The sequence below is a fragment of the Ornithorhynchus anatinus genome, chromosome 8 (assembly GCF_004115215.2).
Source record: "Ornithorhynchus anatinus isolate Pmale09 chromosome 8, mOrnAna1.pri.v4, whole genome shotgun sequence".
NCBI classification, from domain to species: Eukaryota; Metazoa; Chordata; class Mammalia; order Monotremata; family Ornithorhynchidae; genus Ornithorhynchus; species Ornithorhynchus anatinus.
In genome coordinates, this window is record NC_041735.1 from 25,346,776 (window position 1) to 25,370,387 (window position 23,612).

Consider the following 23,612-nt stretch of genomic DNA (forward strand, 5'->3'; position numbering starts at 1 on the left):
GGTGTGGCCTAGTGGATACAACCCAGCTCTGGGAGTCAGAAGGTCATGGGTTCTAATCCCAGCTCTGCCACTTGTCTGCTGTGTGACCTCGGGCAAGTCACTTCTCTTCTCTATGCCTCAGTTACCTCCTCCGTAAAATGGGGATTAAGACTGGGAGCCTGATGTGGGAGAGGGACTGGTTCCAGTCTGATTTGCCTGTATTCCCCCCACAGTGCTTAGTACAGTGCCTGGCACATAGTAAACGTGTAACAGATACCACAGTTATCATTCTTATTATTTCTGTTCGCACAGCGCTATACTAAGCACTTGCATATAGTATATCACAACAGAGCTGGTACACCCACCCCACGCCATTCAGTCTAGAGGGAGAAACGGACATTAAAACAAATTAAGAATTAAGTACTGTGGGGCTGAGGTTGGAGTGACTATCAAGTGCTTAAAGGGAACCGATGATAACTGTGGTATTTGTTTAGTGCTTACTTCGTGCCAGGCACTGTTCTAAGCCCTGGGCCAGATACAAGCAAATTGGGTTGTTCACGGTGCTTGTCCCACATGGGGCTCACAGTCTCAATCTCCATTCTACAGACGAGGTAACCGAGGCACAGAGAAGCGACTTGCCCAGGATCACACAGCGGACAAATGGTGGAGCCCGGATTAGAACACAAGTCCTTCTGTCTCCGAGGCCCGTGATCTATCCACTAGGCTACGCTGCTTCAAACGCATAGGCGACGCAGAGGGAAAGGGAGTAGAGGAAATGAGGGCTTAGTCAGGGAAGGCCTCTCGGAGGAGACGTGATTTTAATATGGGTTTGAAGGCGGGGAGAGTGATGGTCTGTCAGATATGAATGGGCAGGGAGTTCCAGGCCAAAGAGAGGATGTGGGCGAGGCCCAGCTCAGGCGAGGCACGAAGTAGGTCAACAGAGAGGCTCGGGCATCTGAGGAGCAGCGGGGCTTAGTGGTTAGAGCACGGACCTGGGAGTCAGAAGGACCTGGGGTCTAATACCGGTTCGGCTACACGTCTGCTGCGTGACCCTGGACAAGTCACTTCACTTCTCTATGCCTCGGTTAACTCATCTGTAAATTTGGGATTAAAAGCGTGGGCCCTTTGTGGGACAGGAACTGTGTCCAACCAGATGAACGTATTTACCCCAGACTTTAGAACAGTTCTTGGCACATAGTAAGGGCTTAACAAAAACCACTATAATTCCCCCTCTAGACCGTGAGCTCGTTGCGGACACAGATTGTCTCTCTTTATTGCTGTTTTGTAGTTTCCCAAGTTCTTAGTGCTGGACTCTGCACACAGTAAGTGCTCAATAAATAATAATAATAATGCCGGTATTTGTTAAGCGCTTACTATGTGCAGAGGACTGTTCTAAGCGCTGGGGCAGATACAGGGTAATCAGGCTGTCTCACGTGAGGCTCACAGTCTTAATCCCCATTTTACAGATGAGGTAACAGGCCCAGAGAAGTTAAGCGACTTGCCCACAGTCACACAGCTGACACGACTGAATGAATAAATGAACCCAACCCAACCAGGAGGGCCTTTCAGGCCTTGTTTTCGGAATCGTCGTTGGATGGTGAACCCGGGAGGGCTGTGAACACGAGCAGAATGGACAAGGCATTTCCGGAAGGGAAGTACGGGGCCGCGCCCGTGATGGAAGTGGAGCAGAGCTACGCAAGGGCCCGAGCCTGGCTCACGGGAACAGACCAGGCCCGGCCGGGCCCCGGAAAGGCAAGCCAGACTACAGCAGGAAGCGGCGGGGCCCAACGGGAAGAGCAACGGACTGGGAGTCGAGAAGCCCGGCTCTAGTCCTGCCGCTTCCACCAACGGCCCGCTGTGTGACCCTGATCGGGTTAGCTAACCTCTCTGAGCCTCAGTTTCCTCATCAGTAAAGTGGGCATAAAATACCTGTCCAACTTCCCTCTTAGACTGTGAGCCCCGGGTGGGACAGAGACTGTGTGTAACCTGATTATCTGGTATCTACCCCAGTGTTTCTTGTATATTCAATGTTTAATAAATGACCATCACCATCATTATTATTCCTGGGCCAAGACCGCCGGGGGGGGGTGGTTGTGGCTGGTGGCCAGCTTGGCGACTGTGTCTCCGTGGTGCAGTTCAGTATGAGGAAGTCCCTGGGGGCTCCGAGGGACAGCTTTGGAGAAGTCCCACAGGAAAACCACACATGTGTGATGCATAGCTCATGTCTTACCCTGATCTCCTCCCTCCTCCCTCCAAAATATGGGTCAGGCTTGGCCCGGGTCCAGGTCCCACCCTGAGGGGGTCAGCTCAGGCTGGCTCCGGTAGGGCCACGCCTGGCTCCCCCTCCGCTACGGTGACGTGACGCAGAGGGGCCGTCTGAGAGCGAGAGGGGAGTCCGCAAAACACCGGATGGACGACGTCCTATTCTCCGACCTCTGGCTTCGACCCCACCTGGGCCCGGGGCAGGACTCTGCAGGTGGTTTTACCACAGACCATCAATCCTGCCAGTGACAGTCCCTTCAGTGGCAGCAATTTTGCACAGTCCCCAAAGGCCCAGTACAACAATGGGCAGCGGGACTCCATGCCACATCAGCATGTTTTTAAATTATATTCATTAATAGTAACTGAGGTATTTGTTAAGTTCTTACACTGTCCTAAACGCTGGGGTGGATACAAGCCAATTGGGTTGGACACAGTCCCTGTCCCACATGGGGCTCACAATCTCAATCCCCATTTTACAGAGGAGGTAACTGAAGCCCAGAGAAGTGAAGTGACTTGCCTAAGGTCACACAGCAGACAGGTGGCAGAGCCAGGATTAGAACCCATGACCTCCACAGGTTAATCAAGGTGGACACAGTCCATGTCCCACATTCATTCATTCAATCGTATTATTTATTGAGCACTTACTGTGTGCAGAGAACATGAAATAACAATAAACAGACACATTCTCTGTCCACAATGATGGCGTTCTCAGTCTTAATTCCCAATTTTACAGATGGGATTACTGAGGCCCAGAGAAGTGAAGTGACTGATCCAAGGTCACATAGCAAATGAGGGGTAGACTGGGGATTAGAACCCAGACCTTCTGACTCCGGGGCCTGTGCTCTATCCACTAAGCCATGCTGCGTCTCATCGAGCTCCTTTCCCGGTGACTTACCCAAGTGCAGGGTGATGCTCCCTACGCCTCTGGACTCCACGGTGGCCCAGGACTGCCACAGGGACTCGGGCAAACCTTCTCTATCCCAGGCACTCCCAGGGACAGGCCGGGGGAAGACACGACTGGGCAAATCACCTCTGTTGAAGATTGAACCAGAAGGAAATGTCTTAAACATCAGTAAGAGGGATTGAGGTTAAACCTAGAGAGGAATCCCCAGGCCGTGAGAGTTGGATGACTCGGAACAGGTTACGGAAGGAGGCCGTGGAGCCCTAAAAAGTAGGATTCCCACTTTTCCGGAGGCAGGGGATGGACTATCCAAGATCTCCCAGTCAACCCAGTCAGAAGATTCAGAGGAACCGGGCTTCCAAGAGTAGAGTCTGGGGCTAAGCAGGAATTTTAAAGGAGGAATTTCAGCAGGGAATCTATTAATCAATTCTAGTTATTGATCACTCTGTGTGCAGAGGACCATACCAAGAGCTTGCAGCTTGGCCTTAGAGGTTAGAGCCCAGGCCTGGGAGTCAGAAGACCTGTGTCCTAATCCCGGCTCCGCCGCTTGTCTGCCGTGACCTTCGACAAGTCACTTCACTTCTCTGTGCCTCAGTTCTCTCATCCGTACAATGAGGATTAAGACTGTGAGTCTCTTGTCGGACGTGGACAATATCCAACCTGATTAGCTTGTACCCACCCAGTGCTTAGAACGGTGTCTGGCATATAGTAAGTGCTTAACGAATACCATAAGAAAGAAGAAAGCAAGGAACTAGTTAGCAAATACCATTATCATTATTATTCATTTATTCCTGAGAGCTGGTCTCCCACACCATCAGGATCTGAAGCGCTGGCACAGTCTCAAGGAGAAAAAGAATTCTTGCAGATGAGCTTTTGAGGAGAGGTCTAGAGTGTAAACTCATTGTGGGCAGGGAATATGTCTGTCTGTTGTTCTACTGTACTCTCCCAAGAGCTGAGTACAGTGCTCTGCATACAGTAAATACAACTGAATGAATGAATGGATGAATGAAAAGAAGCTTTAGCTCTGGCTGAGAATGAAGGCGTCTCAAGGATAGTCCTGAGCTGGAAACCACCTGAGATTGAGTTACGTGACCACCCCTCCCTCCTCATATCCGACAGACAATTACTCTCCCCGCTTCACGGCCTTACTGAAGGCACGTCTCCTCCAAGAGGCCTTCCTTGACTAAGCCTTCTTTTCCTCTTCCACTGTGTCGGCCTGATTTACTCCCTTTATTCATCCCCACTCCCAGCCCCACAGCACGTATGCCCATATCTGCTAATTAATTCATTTATATTGATATCTGTCTCCCCCCCCCAACCCCCCAGACTGTGAGCTTGTTGTGGGCGGGGAATGTGTCTGTTTACTGTAGTGTTGCACTCTCTCAAAGTGCTTAGTACAGCACTCCGCACACAGTAAGCGCTCAATAGATACGATTGAATGCACGAATGAGTCCTTGATGCACAACACATCAGCTGCCACATGCCTGAGGTGGGTAGGGCCAGTGTTCACGCCCACAGACACAGCTCCGATAATTAAAACTTCAAGAAGAAGGAATAGAATCGAAACAACCCAACGCAAACACAAACCAGGGAAGTTGATGGGAGAGAGTGAATCATACGATCTCGTCATGGATCTCCTCTGCCATTTGGAAGTATCACCTTTTTTATGGTATTTGTTAAGCGCTTATTATGTGCCAGGTACTCTACTAAGCGCTGGGTAGATACAAGCTAATCAGGTTGGAACTGGTCCCTGCCCCGCATAGGGCTCACGATCTTAATCCCCATTTTACAGATGAGGTAACTGAAGCACCGAGAAGTTAAGTGACTTGCCCAAGGCCACACAGCTGACAAATGGCAGAGCCGGGGTGAGAACCCAAGTCCTTCTGACTCCCAGGCCCGTGCTCTATCCACTAGGCCATGCTGCTTCTCCATCACTCTGCTTGATGGTAATAATAATAATGTTGGTATTTGTTAAGCGCTTACTATGTGCCGAGCACTGTTCTAAGCGCTGGGGTAGACATAGGGGAATCAGGTTGTCCCACGTGGGGCTCACAGTCTTAATCCCCATTTTACAGATGAGGAAACTGAGGCACAGAGAAGTTAAGTGACTTGCCCACAGTCACACAGCCGACAAGTGGCAGAGCTGGGATTCGAACTCATGAGCCCTGACTCCAAAGCCCGTGCTCTTTCCACTGAGCCACGCTGCTTCTCTTCTCTCATTAGAGGAGCGAAGTGTGCAGGCTGGGTTGTAGTATCATTATATTCTGCCATTTCCCCATCTGTAATTTAGAAGCAGCGTGGCCCAGTGGAAAGAGCATGGGCTTGGGAGTCCGAAGTCATGAGTTTGAATCCCCGCTCTGTCACTTTCATTCATTCATTCAATAGTATTTATTGAGCGCTTACTATGTGCAGAGCACTGTACTAAGCGCTTGGGGTGAACAAGTCGGCAACAGATAGAGACAGTCCCTGCCGTTTGACGGGCTTACGGTCTAATCGGGGGTGGTACTGTTTAAGGAAATGGGGGAGACTGAGGCCGATGGAAAATGGGTTAATGGAACCACGGGAAGCCATCTCTGAAGTCCAAACTCAGCCCACAAGGCATTTTGGGTCCGACTGATGAGCAACTCCTTGAAACCGATCAGCTGAACAGCAAAGACACTTGACAACACTTTACCATTTCCAAAATTAAGGTTCGGTCATTAACCAAATCGCTCCCTCAAATTATGTTTGAATTAGGACAGGTTAAGAATTGGGCAGGAATCATTAAAAGTAGTGATTTGATTGTGCTTTTTAGTAGAAGTTGGATTTTCTTTTTTTTTTTAAAATGTGCTATGTGCTTATTATAAAAATAATAATAATGTTGGCATTTAAGCGCTTACTATATGCAGAGCACTGTTCTAAGCTCTGGGGTAGATACAGGGTAATCGGGTTGTGAGGCTCACAGTTAATCCCCATTTTACAGATGAGGTAACTGAGGCACATGTTCCAGGCATTGAAGTAAGAACTGGGAAAGCTACAAGCTAACCGAGTTGGACACAATCCGTGTCCCACACGGGTCTCCCAGTATAAATTCCCATTTGACAGATGAGGTGACTGAGGCACGGAGAAGTTAAGAGAGTCCAAAGGTCACGCAGCTGACAAGTGGCAAAGCCAGAATTAGAACCCATGTCCTCTGACTCCCAGGTCAATGCTCTTTCCACTAGACCATGCTATTTTTCCTTCTGTGAGAGGATTTTCCAGCTGTATGCACCATTATCAGCATTAAGTAATACTGTTGGTGTTTGTTAAGCGCTTACTATGTGCAGAGCACTGTTCTAAGCGCTGGGGTAGGTACAGGATAATCAGGTTGTCCCACGTGAGGCTCACAGTTAATCCCCATTTTACAGATGAGGTAACTGAGGCACAGAGAAGTTAAGTGACAGCTGACAAGCGGCAGAGCCGGGAGTCGAACGCATGACCTCTGACTCCGAAGCCCAGGGTCTTTCCACTGAGCCACGCTGCTTCCCCTGTAAGCGAGCCTCTACTTCGAGCAGAGTACTGGTATTAATCACTTGGGGAACATGGAGGAGAAATAAGAGATAGGGTCCTTGCTCTCCTGGAGCCCACAGTATAATGAGGAGACAAGTGGATCCCGATATACTATAGGTTAATCAAAAGAAGAACTATTATAATTGCTGCAAAATGCAAGTGGTACATAGATCCACATTCATTCATTCGATCGTAGTTATTGAGCGCTTACTGTGTGCAGAGCACTGTACTAAGCACTTGGAAAGTACAATTTGGCAACAGATAGAAACAATCCCTACCCAACAACAGGCTCACAGTCAGGAAGAGTTAACCAATCAATCGTATTTATTGAGCACGTAAACGTAACGTGTGCAGAACATTGTACTAAGTGCTTGGGATAGAGCTAGTGGCCTAGTGGATAGAGCTCGGCCTGGGAGTCAGAAGGACCCGGGTTCCAATCCTGCCTCCGCTACTTATCAGCTGTGTGACCGTGAGCAAGTCACCTGACTTCTCTGTGCCTCGCTTGCCTCTTCTGTAAAATGGGGATTAAGACTGTGAGCCCCATGTGAGACAGAGACTCTGCCCAACCCGACCTGCTTATATCGACCCAGAGTTTAGTACCGTGCCTGGAACGTAGTAAGCACTTAACAAATACCACAGTTATTATTATTATTACAACACAACATAATAGAAGCATTCCCTGCCTACAAGGAGCTTACAGTCTAGAGGGAGTTAGTTAAGGCTTCGTCTCTCTCTTGCAATCAACTCTTTTCTCATGTCATCCCTCCTGACTGGAACTCTCATATTTGACAGACATTCATTCATTCAATCGTATTTATTGAGTGCTTACGATATGCAGAGCACTGTACTAAGTGCCCCAAGAATCTAGGTCCTGGCCTGGTCCTGAAGGGTGATTTTAAGGAGGAGTTGGAGGACATCCTGGCAAAGGGTCAAGGCTCAGGGCTGAGAGGAAAAAGGAAAAGACAATAGCTAGCAGTGGCCATCCTCACACCCCTGTTCCCTCTTTGCCATCACTTTTCTAACTCAAAAACAACTGTGGGGAGATACCGGCCCTGGTCAGAGCTGAGGGCACGGGAATGGAAGCCCAGGAGGCAGGGAGAAGGAGAGAGGGAGGGGAAGAAACAGAGATGGAGAGAGAAGTATTTTACAGATAGAAAGAAGGGAAGGGAAGGAGACAGAGGAGGAGGCAGAGAAAGACTGAAAGGGAGGGGTGGGGGAAAGACAGAAGGATAGAGATTGAGAGGGAGAGGTGGGAGGGGAGAGAGAGACAGAGAGGCAAAAGGAGGGACAGAGAGACAGAGACTAAGTGGGAGAGGTGGGAGAGGAAGAGAAGGGGAGAGACAGAGAGGGAAAAGGAAGGACAAACAGAGACTAAAGGGGAGAGATGAGAGAGGGAGAAGGGGAGAGATGGGACAGAGAGACAGAGGCCAGAGGAACAGAGGTGGGAAAGGAAGATAGGAGAGAGAGAGACTGAGAAGAAGTGAGAAAGAGAAGGAGGGGGAGATAGAGTCAGAGAATTCCAAGTAGATGGTTGCCAGCTTCTAGCAGAGTCACAGAAGGCCACCTCAGATAGGTCCCCAGCATCATGTGAGACCCCCCACCCCCAAGACTCCATAAAGGGAGGGGGTGCAAGGGATGCTGGAAGGTTGGCTGCCGACTTCCCTTCTACTCAGCTAGAAACAAGGCCAACATCTCCCCTGCCTGGGGGGTCCCTGGGGCTCAATATACCTGTGCTTTTCTAGAACAAAGTCCTGTCACCAGTCATCCAACTCACCCAAGAAACACCACCGAGGCCTGCCAGGAATCTTCATTTGGGGGGTGCTCTGGGGAAAACAGCACAGCTCCGGGAGGCAGAGGGCTTGAGTTCTTTGCTTAGCTCGGCCGCTGGTTTGCAGTGTAGCCTCAGGAAATTCACTTATATTTTTTCATCTGTAAAACGGGGATAGTGAGACTTTCCTCTCTTCCTCAAAGGGATGGGTTGTGAGCATCAAATGTGAACTGCAAGTGCTCTGGAAAAACTAGGGCACTAGACTAACCAAGGGTCACTATCATTTCTGTGAGCTTGTTGTGGGCAGAGTGTGTGGGCTGTTATATTTTATTCTCCCAAGAGCTTAGTACAGTGCTTTGCACACAGTAAGCGCTCAATAAATATGAGTGAAGGAATGAATTTCTGCTCCTGGGGTGGGGAAGCAAGAATCAATGACTGAAAGGAGTAAGTGGAGAGCTAAGGATGAAGACTACTTATAGCTCCCGTGAGATCTGAATCAGCTGGGACCCTCTTGTTTTCCTGCTAGTGAATCAATCAGTGGCATTTCTTGAGCGCCTACTGGGGGTGCGGAGCACTGGATACTGTTTAGAAAGGTTATTCATAATAATGGTATTTGTCGAGCACTTACTATGTGCCAAACACTGTTCTAAGCACTGGGGTAGACCCAAGTTCATCAGGTTGATCACAGTTCCTGTCCCACATGGGGCTCACAGTCTTAATCCCCATTTTAGAGATGAGGTAACTGAGACTCAGAGAAGGTAAATAACTTGCCCAAGGTCACACAGCGGACACGTGGTGGAGCCGGGATTAGAACCCAGGTCCTACTGACTCCCAGGTCCGTGCTCTATCCACCAAGCCACGCTTTTGGAATAGAGACAACAGCCACTGCAACACTTCTTTCTTAGATGGATGAGGATTTTTTAATGGCATTTGTTAAGTGTCACAAACTGTTCTAAGCACTGGGAGAGGCACAAGTTAGGTGGGGCACACAAGGGGCTCAGTAGAAGTAGGAGGGAGAACAGGGATTGAATCTCATTCATTCATTCATTCAATAGTATTTATTGAGCGCTTACTATGTGCAGAGCACTGTACTAAGCGCTTGGGATGAACAAGACGGCAACAGATAGAGACGGTCCCTGCCGTCTGACGGGCTTACGGTCTAATCGGGGGAGACGGACAGACGAGAACGATGGCACTAGACAGCGTCAAGGGGAAGAACATCTCGTAAAAACAATGGCAACTAACTAGAATCGAGGCGATGTACAATTCATTAACAAAATAAATAGGGTAACGAAAATATATACATTTTATAGCTGGGGAAACTGAGGCAGAGAGAAATTGACTTGCCCGAGGTCACACAGTAAGCGATTGGCAGAGCCAGGAATGGAAACCGGCTCCTCTGACTCCCAGCCCCAAGCTCTTTCCAGGCTGCTTCTCAAGAATTCGTCAGTTATGGGCCCAATGTCAAATTATGCCTAAGGAATTATTTAACTCTCCACACTTTATCTTTCTTCCTCGCTCAGCCCAATATCTTCTCCCATTTCCTAATCCAGCCACACACCCCTCGGCCCTCACTCCGTGGGCTCAATGCCCCCTCTGCCTCCTATCACTCTTTCATCCCACTTTTTCCCCGCTTTGAATTCTCACCCTTTTTTCCTTGAACCCTCCCACACTTCTTCCCCTGAAAAGACGATTGTCTTCGTTACTTCCCTCCACCTTCTGCCATATTATCATCTCCAGGGAGGCAGGGAGGCAGTGAGGCCTAGTGGAAAGAGCACAGGCCCGGAAGTCAGAGGACCTGGGCTCTAATCCCAGCTCTGCCACTAGTCTGCTGTGTGACTCTGAGCAAGTCACTTAACTTCTCTGTGTCTAAATTTGCTCCTCTGCGACATAGGGATTCCATACCTGTTCTTCCCTCCTAGACTGTGAGACTTGATTACCTTTTTATCTACCCCAGCACTTAGTACAGTGCTGAGCACATAGTTGCCGCAAAACAAATAACATTATCATTACTATTATTATTATCTGAGGAGCAGCATGGCCTAGTGGATAGAGCACCGGCCTGGGAGTCAGGAGGTCCTGCGCTCTAATCCCAGCTCTGCCACTTGTCTACTGTGTGACCTGGGGCAAATCCCTTCACCTCTCTGTGCCTCAGTTACCTCATCTGTAAAAAGGGGACTGAGATCGGGAGCCCCACGTGGGACAGGGACCGTGTCCAACCCGATTTGCTTGTATTCACCCCAACGCTTAGTACAGTGCCTGGCACATACTAAGATCTTAACAAATACCATAATTATGATTATTAGTATTTGTAAAATGGGGATTCAATCCTACTCAGTCCCATTTAGATTGTGAGCCTCTCGTGGGACAAGGACTACATCCTTCCTGATTATCTTGTATCTACCCCAGCACTTAGTACAGTGCTTGGCACATAGTAAGCACCTAACAAATACCGTAATTATTATTATTATGACTACATACAAACATCCTCCCTCCTTCAGTCTGCTTCAGACCCTCATTCCAACCCTTCCTTGCCTTTAATAATAATAATAGTAATTGTGGTATTTGTTAAGTGCTTACTACGTTCCAGACACTGAACTGAGCACCGGGGTTGATACGAGACAATCAGGTTGGACACCACCCCTGTCTCGCATAGGGTTTCCAGTGTCAATCCCCATTTTAGAGATGAGGTCACTGAGGCCCAGAGAAGTGAAGTCACTTGCACAAGTTCACCCAGCAGACAGGGGGTGGAGCTGGGATTAGAACCCAGGTCCTGTCTTCTGGGCAAATACTCTATCCACTTGGCCGTGCTGCTTCTCCGTGCCTTTGTGGATTACAAAACCACATTAGGAGGATTAAAAGGAAGAGGATAAGTGTTGGTCCCCACAGCACTTACGTATATAGGTATATATCTATAATTCTATTTATTCATATTGCTTCCTGTTTACTTGTTTTGATGTCCGTCTCCCCCCACTTTAGACTGTCAACCCGTTGTGGGCAGGGATTGTCTCTCTTTACTGCTGTATTGTACTTTTCTAGCACTATTACAGTGCTCTGCACACAGGAAGCGCTCAATAAATACGATGGAGTGAATAAATGAATAAAAAATACCGCAACGTCCTTTCGACGGCTCCAAGACGAGCCAGTCCCTCAATCCCAATTTTACTCCTTTGGTTAATGACTCAAAAGGAGGCTACCTTGGGGGTGCTCCTTCATCAGCCTGTCTTCTAGAGGGCGAAGGGATGGGAAGGTGAGGTGGTGGTGTTTTAAAAGGGAATCGTCAAGGAAGGCCTGAGCGATTGTAGTTCGAGACTCTGCAGGAATTTTTATAAGAGGAATGAACCGTGGAAATGATTAAAGTAAATATTTGGCTAATGCTCAGGCCTTTCATTCCCTCAAACTTCCCTGCAGAACCATAAAAATGTCTTTCTCTTATCTGGTAAAAGGCACCACCACCTTGGCTCAGGGCATTGCTGGGAATTAATCACGAGAAGGTTTTCAGCCTCAGGGGCCAAGCTGAACATCAGCTCCTCTCAATCAGTGTCTCACTTCACTGATTATTTCTCTCATCCACCGTTGAACTCTTAGCTCTATCCGAGTATATTATTTCTGGGAACTGCCGACACAGGACGTCCCAGTTGCGAGATTGCAGTGCGGTATTTGTTTTAAAAATAAGCTTGCCGGCCTGGTCCCGATTCGCAGTCGCTCCAAATCCTAATCGATAAATCAAATGTTATCCGCTTAGTTTTTTTCAATGGTATTTATGCACTTTCTGCATGCTAGGCCCTGTACTAAGAGCTGGGGTAGATACAAGCCGATCGGGTTGGACACAGTCCCTATCCCATATGGGGCTCACAGTCTTAATCCCCATTTTGCCGCTGCGGTAACTGAGGCGCAGAGAAGTGAAGCTATTTGCCCAAAGTTACACAGCAGACAAGCGGTGGAGCCGGGATTAGAACCCAGCTCGTTGTGGACAGGGAATGTGTCTGCTTATCGTTATACTGTAAAAATAGAATTGTGGTATCTGTTAAGCGCTTACTATGTGCAAAGCGCTGTTCCAAGCGCTGGGAGATACAAGGTGATCAGGTTGTCCCACGTGGGGCTCACAGTTTTTTTTTTAATCCCCATTTGGCAGATGAGGTACCTGAGGCACAGAGAAGTGACTTGCCCAAGGTCACACAGCTGACCAGGGGCAGAGCGGGGATTAGAACCCATGACCTCTGACTCCCAAGCCCGTGCTCTTTCCACTGAACCACGCTGTTTAGCTCTAAGAGCTACTACTGTACTCTCCCAAGGGTTTAGTACAATGTTTTGCGCACAGTAAGCCCTCGATAAATACGATTGAACGAATTAAGCTTCTTCTGACTCCCAGGCCCGTACTCTACCTACTAGGTCAAAGCGCTTCCCCCTGTGCCGGCCACTGTACTGATCAAAATGGGCTAATCCAAAATGTTTGCCTTGTTGTCCAACTCTGGCCCTGTGCCTTAAAGGGAGTTACCCAACCTCCAACCCGCGCCCCTAAGTCTCCAGGGCCCCGGAGATCGGGGCCTCCTGACTCCGGCTGCTGCAACTGTCTTTCGGGAAGGACCGGAGTCCTCCGCAGCTCCGTTGGTTGCCCAATTCTAGGGCCGGGAGCCAGACTCCGCACGGAGGCAGGTGCCAGTTTTACCAGATAAGGGAGAGCTCGTAAAGCGCTTTCCCAACACAAGGTGGATATTGTTGGCTCAGGAGGGCATAAACCGGCTGACAATCAAAACGAGTCCAGAGGGACATTCCCAGAGCTTCGTGAGCATGGGACCAGGGTTTTATGGGGCCTGCCCAGGGCATCTTCTTCGGTTAAGTTCCTCGAGCCTGCGAAAAGGCTCCGGGCAAACAACTGCTTAACTGGAAGAGAGCAGGACCTTTGTTTTGTTTTGTTCCGCTCCCAGTACAGTTCAATAAGTAGGTGGGAAATGTGTGAATTCATCCATTCGTTCAATTGTATTTACCGAGCGCTTACTGTGTGCAGAAAACTGTACTAAGCGCCTCAGAGAGTACGATATAACACTAAACAGACACGTTCCCTGCCCACAGTGAGCTTGTAGGCTAGAGAATGCTTTTGGATGAAACTGCCGCTTGCGCGTTTCTGTCTGTGGTTATCTTTCTGCTGTTACGCGCGCATCCGTGCGAAGGGGTAACGTTTTTGACTCTGTTTACGGAACAGTTCGGAAGTCCTCCCTCTTAGCAAGGCATGGTAGAAATCCAAAAGAATCTGCACCCGCCATGCCAGCTCCCTAAACTGGTTCTGGGGCTCACAGTTGAAAGCAGGGCATGTGGTGATTGAAATACTCAAATACTGAATCCTGAAGTCAAACCCCTTCCCGTGTCTTTTTCTTTAGACATTCAGTTCTTAATTACGGGGCTTAGGAGTAGGACCAGGCTTGACCTGGTAATTAGTGAAAGATGACGAACTGCTCTGCCTCCCTCTGACAGGGTCATGCTAATGGAAATTTCCCTCAAATGAGCTGATAGGAGCCAGAGTGAGAGGGAGGACAACATTTATTCTACGTATAAAGTTTTACTATTATTTACACATTTAAAAAATGAAAACCAAAACAAGAATACATGTCGATGCCAAAAGCGGCATATTCCCCAAACAAATGTCTATACAAAAATAAGTTTTCAAGCTACATGTTTTTAAAACAAATCTTATTGCAACGGTAAGAAAAATAAATACGCCTACATCGACAGCAGTGTTTAACCCACACTCTGGTATGGTTGAGGAGCTCTGGGGTATCAATGCGTGAAAAGGAAGTGTACCCTTCCTATTTCTCAAAGATTCTTTCTCTCCCCCACCCCCCTCCCCCCGGGAACCCCCCAAAGCAAACCTCTTAGATTCCTGATCTCCAGAAGAACAGAGCACCTGCTTTTTGGTTCGGTCTCACTCAAAGGAGCACTCCCATGAGATTTTTTTTCCCCAATAAAATTTCATGAGATTTCACTAGTGTTAAGCCGGTTGTACCGAGTCTAAGATTTCTTATTCCAAAATAAGAAGCTAAGCTCACTTGTGAAAGCGCATAAATCCTGTGCTACAGGGAATGTGTACGCAGATGGCATGTGTGTCAATCACAAATCATCCCTAACTCTCTCAAAAGTTAGGGGGAAAGAGTCTCAGGCGAAGACCCAATGAGATCAAAGAGAGTTCTCTGGTGTAGATAAATTATTCATCCTCCCTTTAAATTCAAGGCCATCTAAAAGTCCTCCCTAGGGCCATAGAAGGACAAAGGGCATAGGAGAAGGTAGGTAACTATTGCTTTTGAAGCTCTGGGCCAATTAGGCATGCTCGGTGTGTGTTTTCAGGGCCACTTCCTTGCCCTGAATCCATCCTTGCCAGGCAAGCTGAAAGTTTACCTGGGACCCAATAGGTGGGAACCACGGCATATTAAAAAAATCCCTTTCCCTCTTCTGCAGGGCACTGTAAGACGAAGGTTTTCTTTCCTTCCCGGACTCTCTAGGGCTTAGAAATTTGTGGCCCCGTTTTCGGATCGTCTGTCCATCTATTTAAAAGGAGCGACATGCCCAGATTAACAAGGCCAAGTTAACCAGTGTGGCTAATTCAGCCAGGGAGGAAAACGTCCCCAATGCAAGCTCTACTTAGTTTCGCGATGTGCTGCTCATGCATAAACCCCTACAGGATCCCGGCAGGCATTTAAACATGGAGGTGAGCAGGGAGCGGGTTAATGGTTCATGACTGCGCAGGGGGACCACCGCCGCCGGCTTCGAATCGGCGGAAGGCTCAGAGATGACATCCGTGGACGGTGGCGTGTAAGGGGCATCGAGGAGGGCAAGGCCAGGTCCTTTCAGCGGCGGCTAGCCTGCTGTCACTGGTCATCTACCTTGACCCTTTTGGCTTTCAGGGAAAGATGCTACAAAGGCAAAGAAAAGAAGAGCATTTTAGATTTAGGAAATAGCATTTCATAAATACTCAGCTATCACAATCTTTTCTTTTTTTGGTATGGCATCTGTTAAGCGCTTACTACGTACCGGGCGCCGTTCGAAGCTCTGGGGTAGATGCAAGGTAATCAGGTGGAGAAGCAACGTGGCTCAGTGGAAAGAGCCCGGGCTTGGGAGTCAGAGGTCATGGGTTCGAATCCCTGCTCTGCCACTTGTCAGCTGTGTGACTGTGGGCAAGTCACTTCACTTCTCTGGGCCTCAGTTACCTCATCGGGAAAATGGGGATGAAGACTGTGAGCCTCACGTGGGACAATCTGATTACCCTGTATCTACCCCAGAGCTTAGAACAGTGCTCTGCACATAGTAAGCGCTTAACAAATACCAACATTATTATTATTATTATTATTATTACAGTCCATGTCCCCCCATGGGGCTCGCAATCTGAATCTCCACTTTACAGACGAGGTACCTGAGGCACAGAGTGAAGTGACTTGCCCAAAGTCACACAGCGGATAAGTGGCGGAGCTGGGATTAGAACCCACTACCTTCCGACTCCCAGGCCCGTGCACTATCCACTAGGCCACGCTGCTTCTCATGGGCCACCCGAGAGAAGAGCCTGTGCCCCCTCTGTCTTCTTCCAGCTCCCCAATGGCTCACTCCCTACCTCTCGCTCCGGGGTGGCCCGTGATGTGAACCTCTCCCTCGGCTAATTATGATCATGGTTGTGGCAACTGTTAAGTGCTTGCTGGGTGCTGAGCACTGTGCTAAATGCTGAGGTAGATACCAGATAATCAGGTGGGACGGTCCCTGTCAGACATGGGGCTAATACTCTCTCTCACGAGCGGGTTTAAACCTCACTTGCTACCAGTGGGGAATTATTTCCAAGCGGTGTCAGACTTCGCAACTGGCCGCAGAGCTCTCGCCTAAGCGCTTCTAGCTGCTCGGGGAAGATGTCGAGGGAGGTAGGTGGGAGAGCGGCAGCGGCAACCGAACCCCCGAGAAGCGAAAGGCATCTTACTTTCGGCTCCGAGTAACCCGGGCACAGCTAGACGCTGATGCTGAGCCGTCGAATCACCGAGTTCCAGCCCCAGTTGTGACTGGCCATCTGTGTGACCACAGGCTAACGCTTAACCTCTCTGTGCCTCAGTTTCCTCATCTGTACAATGGGATGAGATACCTGCTGTCTTTACCTCTTATACCGTGAGCTCCATGTGAAACGGGAACCAGGTCAGATTAGGCTACGTATCTATCCTAATTCTAAGCTAAGGTCACCTAAAGGCTGGACTGAGAAAGCCAATGCTTGGCACACAATTTCACCATAATTATTATTACTATTATCACGTTATAATATTATGAAGGTTAAGAAGCAGAGACTGAGATATGAGGTTGGCAGAGAAATGAAGGAGTTTACTTAAACAACGACGGAGTCTTTGGGTCGATATCGATACCCAGTGTTAGCAATGGCTTTAAATTGTGGAACGAGGGAAAGACATTTTAACGAAACCGTTCATGTTTCATTTCTGGTATGTGTTCCCTGCCTAAGCAGCCACTGCTTCAGAACTGTTTAAATTCTCTCTGTAGAGTAAAAACTGACATTCTGAACAATGAGGGTCAGGCAAGGACAAGTCACTCATTCCCTGATGTTCTTAAAACATCTAGGACAGTTCAGCTAATCTGTTTGCTCAATTTGTGAAATTTTCCAATTCCTTTTTTAAAACATGTGCCTCTTCCACATTACCAGCTAGTGAGTTAAAAATAGAACTGACCTTTGCCAAAGTAAACCAATTTGAAATGTGCATGGATTTGGAGTCCGTGAGTTCAAGTGTGTTCAGAAAGTGGAAAAAAAAACCAACCCAACATTCAGGGACCTTTAGGGTATCAGTGAGATCTATAGCCTTCATCAAAGTGTTGGTCTGTGTCAAGAATCACTGATCTTGAAATTTCTAAAAGAATTGGGTTTAAAATCCCAAACCAAAGGGGATTAAAATAAAAGCCATTCTAGGTAGAGAGAAGCTCAGATATCTCCTTTGCCTCAGGTGGCGGCTGGGCTGGGAGAGTTTCTGTGCCTGGGTTCGAACGTGGCCATTGCAGTGTCAGCCCCAGGACGCGTCTGCCCACTCATTTGCCCCAACAGTCATCTCCTAGTTGGGACCGTAAGCCCCTTGTGTCTCCCGACCCTGTTATATTGTACTCTCCCAAGCAACGTTCATTCATTCATTCAATAGTATTTATTGAGCGCTTACTATGTGCAGAGCACTGTACTAAGCGCTTGGAATGAACAAGTCGGCAACAGATAGAGACGGTCCCTGCCGTCTGACGGGCTTCCGGTCTGATCGGGGGAGACGGACAGACGAGAACGATGGCGATAAATAGAGTCGAGGGGAAGAACGTCTCGTAAAAACCGATGGCGACTAAATAGAATCGAGGCGATGTACAATTCATTAACAAAATAAATAGGGTAATGAAAATATATACAGTTGAGCGGACGAGTACGGTGCTGAGGGGAGGGGAAGGGAGAGGGGGAGGAGCAGAGGGAAATGGGGGGAGCAGAGGGAAATGGGGGGGAAACGTGGCCTAGGGGAAAGAGCACAGGCCTGGGAGTCAGAGGGCTTGGGTTCTAATCCTAGTTCGGCTCCATCCCCGCTGTGTGACTTCTGGAGAGACACTTCACACGTGGCTCCGTGGAAAGCGCACGGGCTTGGGAGTCAGAGGTCATGGGTTCGAATCCCGGCCCTGCCACTTGTCAGCTGTGGGACTGTGGGCAAGTCACTTCACTTCTCGGTGTCTCAGTTCCCTCATCTGTAAAATGGGGATTAAGACCGTGAGCCCCACGTGGGACAACCTGATTCCCCTGTGTCTACCCCGGCGCTTACAACGGTGCTCTGCACATAGTAAGCGCTTAACAAATACCAACTTCACGTCTCTGTGCCTCAGATCCCTCATCTGCAAAATGGGGATTCAATCCCTGTTCTCCCTCTTACTTAGACTGCGAGCCCCACGTGGGACCCGATTATCGTGTAACTACCCCAGTACTTAGAACGGCGGTCGGCACATAGTAAGCACTTAACAGACACCCCAGTTCTTATTATCCTTACAGTGTTCTGCACACAGTAGGTGCTTGGTAAATATCATTGGTTGACTGACTGACTGGTTCTAGCTGGGCACCCTCCCAAGAGCTACCTTCGCCACAGCTGAAGCTCTGGTTGCAGGGAGCAGATCGGATTGCTGTTCCACCCTCTTCGCTGGAAGGAACAGTCATTTCTGAATGCAGGACCAAGTGCTGACAAGAGGCATGTCAAGTTGAGATGGAGGTCAGCTCCCCAGTGGTCCTTCTCCCTCTCTACCACCTTCGTAATTAGGATTCCACGGCCAAGTTCTCAAATCCCACTGTCGGGAACCCATCTGGCGTGGGAAAGCAGTACGCCAGTGAAAGCCCAGGACCACCTTTCTAAACGGGACTTCCCTCGGGGCTGGGAGTTAGGGGAAAAGGCATTTTGAAAAAGGTCGGCTAATACGGTGGGAAGGTGAGAAGCGGTATGACCTAGTGCTATTTATGTTGTTGATGAGATGTACATCACCTTGATTCTATTTATTGCTATTGTTTTAATGAGAGGTACGTCCCCTTGATTCTATTTATGGCTACTGCTTTTGTCTGTCTCCCCCGATTAATAATAATAATGTTGGTATTTGTTAAGCGCTTACTATGTGCCGAGCACTGTTCTAAGCGCTGGGGTAGACATAGGGGAAGCAGGTTGTCCCACGTGGGGCTCACGGTCTTAATCCCCATTTTACAGATGAGGGAACTGAGGCACAGAGAAGTTAAGTGACTTGCCCACAGTCACACAGCCGACAAGTGGCAGAGCTGGGATTCGAACTCATGAGCCCTGATTCTAGGGCCCGTGCTCTTTCCACTGAGCCACGCTGCTTCTCTAGCCCTTCAGTGGGCGGGGGCCATCTCTATCTGTTACCGATTTGTCCATTCCAAGCGCTTAGTCCAGCGCTCTGCACATAGTAAGCGCTCAATAAATACTATTGAATGAATGAACCTCGTGGAAAGAGCACGGGCCTGGGAGCTGGAGGACCTGGTTCCAATTCCGGCTCCGCCACTTACCCGCTGTGTGACCTTGGGCCAGCCACTTCACGTATCTGTGCCTCGGTTCCCTCATCTGCAAAATGGGGGCTTAAGACCCGTTCTCCCTCTTGCTTAAACTGTGAGTCCCAAGTGGGACCTACCCCAGGATTTAGGACAGTGCTCGGCACATAGTAAGTGCTTAGCAAATACCGCAAGTATTATAAATCCCGGCTCTGCCACTTGGCAGCTGTGTGACTGTGGGCAAGTCACTTAACTTCTCTGTGCCTCAGTGACCTCATCTGTAAAATGGGGATTAAGACTGTGATCCTCATGTGGGACCAACTGATCGCCCTGTATCTCCCCCAGCGCTTAGAACAGTGCCCTGCACATAGTAAGCGCTTAACAAATACCAATATTATTATTAAATGCCATTTCAATGGCTGCCGATCTAGTGCATGCTTATTAATAGGAAAGGTTTAACTTTTGTGGTGGGGATCTAATTAAGGATCTCCAAAATAAGATGACAAACCAAAAGCTGGATACTGCACAGAAGTGCTTTAAGTAGAAACTCTGGCTCCAGTTCATGGCCCTCTGCCTTAAGCTAATCATCAGAGTGCTGAGGGGAGAGAAAGCTCAACCAACAGCAATAATGAAAACCAGACAATAGCTTGGCCCCAAGCTTCCAGCTGGATCTAAAATAGATGAATGCAGCTCTGTCAACGTTTAATAGGTATAGCTACACTCCACTCTGGTGGAGACTCGTCACTGCTTGCTCAGATCCTCGGAATATGCGCTGTGGGAAGCGGCGTGGCCTAGTAGATAGAGCACGGGCTTGGGAGCCAGAGGACCTGGGTTCTAATCCCAGCTCTGTCACTTGCCTGCTGCGGGACCTTGGGCAAGTCACTTACTCCGTTTCCTCAACTGCAAGATGGGGATTCAGTACCTGTTCTCCTATCTACTTAAGCTGTGAGCCTCTTATGGGACAGGGACTGCACCCGGCCTGATTAAACTGTATCTATCCCAGCGCCTAGAACAGTGCTAGACACATACTGAGCACTTAACAAATACCATCGAAAAATAAAATAAGCATCACAATCCTATGCACTGAAAATTCCTCTGCCCAAGGATCTCCAAGTACATGATGGAAATACATAAAGCTATATTTAAATCTGAGAAAGCATTTTGCCCATGCAACTCCCTGGGGGGAAAAATAAATTAGCAATTTTTTCTAAGAGTACATACACATAATAATAATAATAATAATAACGGTATTTATTAAGGGTATACTATGTGTCAGGAACTATACTAATACACATATACTCTTAATCCTGATTTTACAGATAATACATATACACATTTGGATATATTCCTATATATAGGAATTGAATAATGCCTTTGTTTTCCCAGGGAGTACCATAAGTACTACAGATTTACTTACAGTACTTACAGATGTACTTCATCTGTACTTCTAAAAAAAACTTAGAAAAAACTTTTAATTCCTTTGTTACCAAAGGAATAAGATGGGCAAAATGATTTCCCAGGTGTATCTGTATATACATAGAATTAAAGATCTATAGTTCAAATAGGAGTTAGAGTTCCTAATTCCTATCTGAACTGCTTGCTTTTTCCTGCCTTCATATATTTCATCAGTTCTATTTCAAGAGAGGACACCCGTTCACTTTGGAGGGTCTTATTTCTTTTGCCAACTCAAAAATTAACTTCTCCAACCGACTGAATATACCAACTTTAGGGAACAAGAGCAGTAAACGTGGAAATTTCCACGATGGGTGGGCTCTGGGGATTCGTACCGTTCCTTGTTGGTAGAAGTGAGGGGCCAGTTCCAGGAGCCATGAAGATTCAATAGCAGTCACATCTCTCATATAATATTTTGAAGTCTGAATCACCTCATTGTAGACCACCCTGAAATCAGAGAGCGGAAATAGTGTCACAGTGTTTGAAGCAGTAGATATTGAGAAGCAGCATGTGGTGGATACAGCACGGTCCTGGGAGTCAGAGGGACCTGGGTTCTAAATCCGGCTCGGTCATTTGTCTGCTGTATGACCTTGGGCACGTCACTTAACTTCTCTGTCCCTCAGTTACTTTACCTGTAAAATGGGGATTAAGACCGTGAGCCCCATGTGGGACATGGACTATGTCCAACCTGATTAGCTTGTATCTACCCCTCCGTTAAGTACAGTGCTTGGCACATAGTACTGTAAAATTTTAAAAAGCCATCATTCACCAGAAATTTTACATTTCTTGGGGCCTTCAATCTATAATTGCTGTGAGATAGAAAGGACAATTAATGCACTTTGACTGGAAAGGCGATATTCTAATTCAATCAATATGGGAAAAAAATCACAGTTTTTTTTATTATTAAGCTGTCCCACCTACCCTTTGGCTAATAAGATGACTGAGATTGGCTCTGCAGCCGATAAATCAGTGTTTTCAAAATAAATAAATCATGCAATTCCTGCAACCACCATATTGGAATCTGAAAAGTGAACCCAAACTCCATTTGAAAATTTCATATGGAAACTCCTCCCCCATCATTCCATGGGATTATATGACCGGGTTGGGGTTTTCCATGAAATCTGAAGCTTTGTGATTTTTCTGAATGCCTCCAAAATACTTTAAAACTATTACACTCTTGCAAACGTCCACATCAATAAGAGACCAATCTGTGAATCGGAGCCTTTCGGGTGGGATTAAAATAAATCACCCTTAGTACAGGGAATGCCTGGCGTAGCGCTTTGTTTAGTGTTTGCACACAGTAAGCGATCAATAAATACTACTGAATGATTCTCAATAGGCAGGTAAATCCGGAGTGTCACAATCTGAAGCTCTGCACTTGAAGTGCCTTTTGCACAGACATAATCTCAACTCTGTTTCACCTTAAAATAATCAGTCCTGCCTTCCTGTTATAGAAATGGAGCTATAAAGTGTTAATGATTGAGCACCAGAAATTAACCAATACAGCACAGCTTACCAGCGAGGTGGTTTCTCTGCATACAGCACTGAAGTGGGATGGATATGCAATTCATGGTCATCTCGAATGGTCCTTGAGAATAAAAGAATGTTGTGTAATTTACATTTAAGAGCTGTTTAACGACAAGAGGCCTCTTGGCAAATGTCTTCAACCTCAAAAAAATATGTAAATGATATGGATTATCTAGATATACGATGGTTTAGACACAGATCGGGCAAAAATTTCTTCCCCACCTTAGATCCCCTCTGCCTATCATGGGGGTTAGCTTTCTTTATTCCGCACCAAACCATAGGTCAAGAATATTTACTGCAGGAAGGCGGGTAAAATGAGAAAAAAAAAGGATTAACTTGTGGACAGCTTCTTTTAATTCTACGTATCTGACAATAGAGGTCTCGCTACTTGAGCCCAGGCTTCTGAGTTTGTCATTGACCTAACACTGTAAAATGGTACATTCCCAGAATCCCAGAACTGAGCTACGGTCAATCTTCCACCATCCAAGTGTCTTAAAATTTATTATTTACCTCAGAAACAATCAAAAACCCCTGGCAGAATGCCTTTCCAAGACTCCTGAGAATCGGTTTTCAAAACGGAAAAATAATTTGCTTAATGCAATATAGGGAATGGTGACGACTGTGAGCCTGTTGTTGGGTAGGGATTGCCTCTGTTGCTGAATTGTATTTTCCAAGTGCTCAGTACAGTGTTCTGCACAAGTAAGCACTCAAGAAATGAATGAATGCACTCTATAATCATCTGCCTACTATAGACCCTACAGGCCTGCCTTTGAAAGGGACAAGGGCCTTTCCCGTTCCTCGACAGCCATCCCTAGCATTTATGTACCCAGAGATTTATCTGCTCTCTCAGAGACGTGTATTCATTTTTCCATTCCCTTGCTAGTTCTGTCGTTTTTGCTCTTGTTCCCACTATTTATAAATGATTTATGTCTCCCAGACTTCCCCATTAAGACTGTAGGTTCCTCCAGGACAGGGGCTGGAGGAATTCCTCCCATACTCACCCATATCCTTAGTACAACGTCCTCTGCATTCACCGGTCGCTTGCCCAATAAATGCAATTACCGATTGATTAAGAGAACAATGGTACCTATAGGCTCCAGTGGAGTGGAACTTGGCCGCATTAGCGAAGAATCCGGAGACGATACACCTCAGAACAGGATCTGGGTCAC

General features: G+C 47.6%; 1 protein-coding gene across 1 annotated transcript in view; it reads right to left on the reverse strand.

Annotated features, from left to right (window-relative positions):
- Window positions 1-13,958: 13,958 nt before the first annotated feature.
- DHX35 (DEAH-box helicase 35) overlaps window positions 13,959-23,612 on the reverse strand; it is a 57,697-nt gene continuing 48,043 nt past the window's right edge. Inside the window, exons 19-22 of the mRNA XM_007656191.3 lie at window positions 23,531-23,612; window positions 22,433-22,504; window positions 21,252-21,363; window positions 13,959-15,343 (exon numbers count right to left, since the gene is read on the reverse strand). Of these exons, the coding sequence (XP_007654381.2) occupies window positions 15,299-15,343; window positions 21,252-21,363; window positions 22,433-22,504; window positions 23,531-23,612 (311 nt within the window). The 3' untranslated portion in view covers window positions 13,959-15,298. The remainder of the gene's footprint in view (window positions 15,344-21,251; window positions 21,364-22,432; window positions 22,505-23,530) is intronic.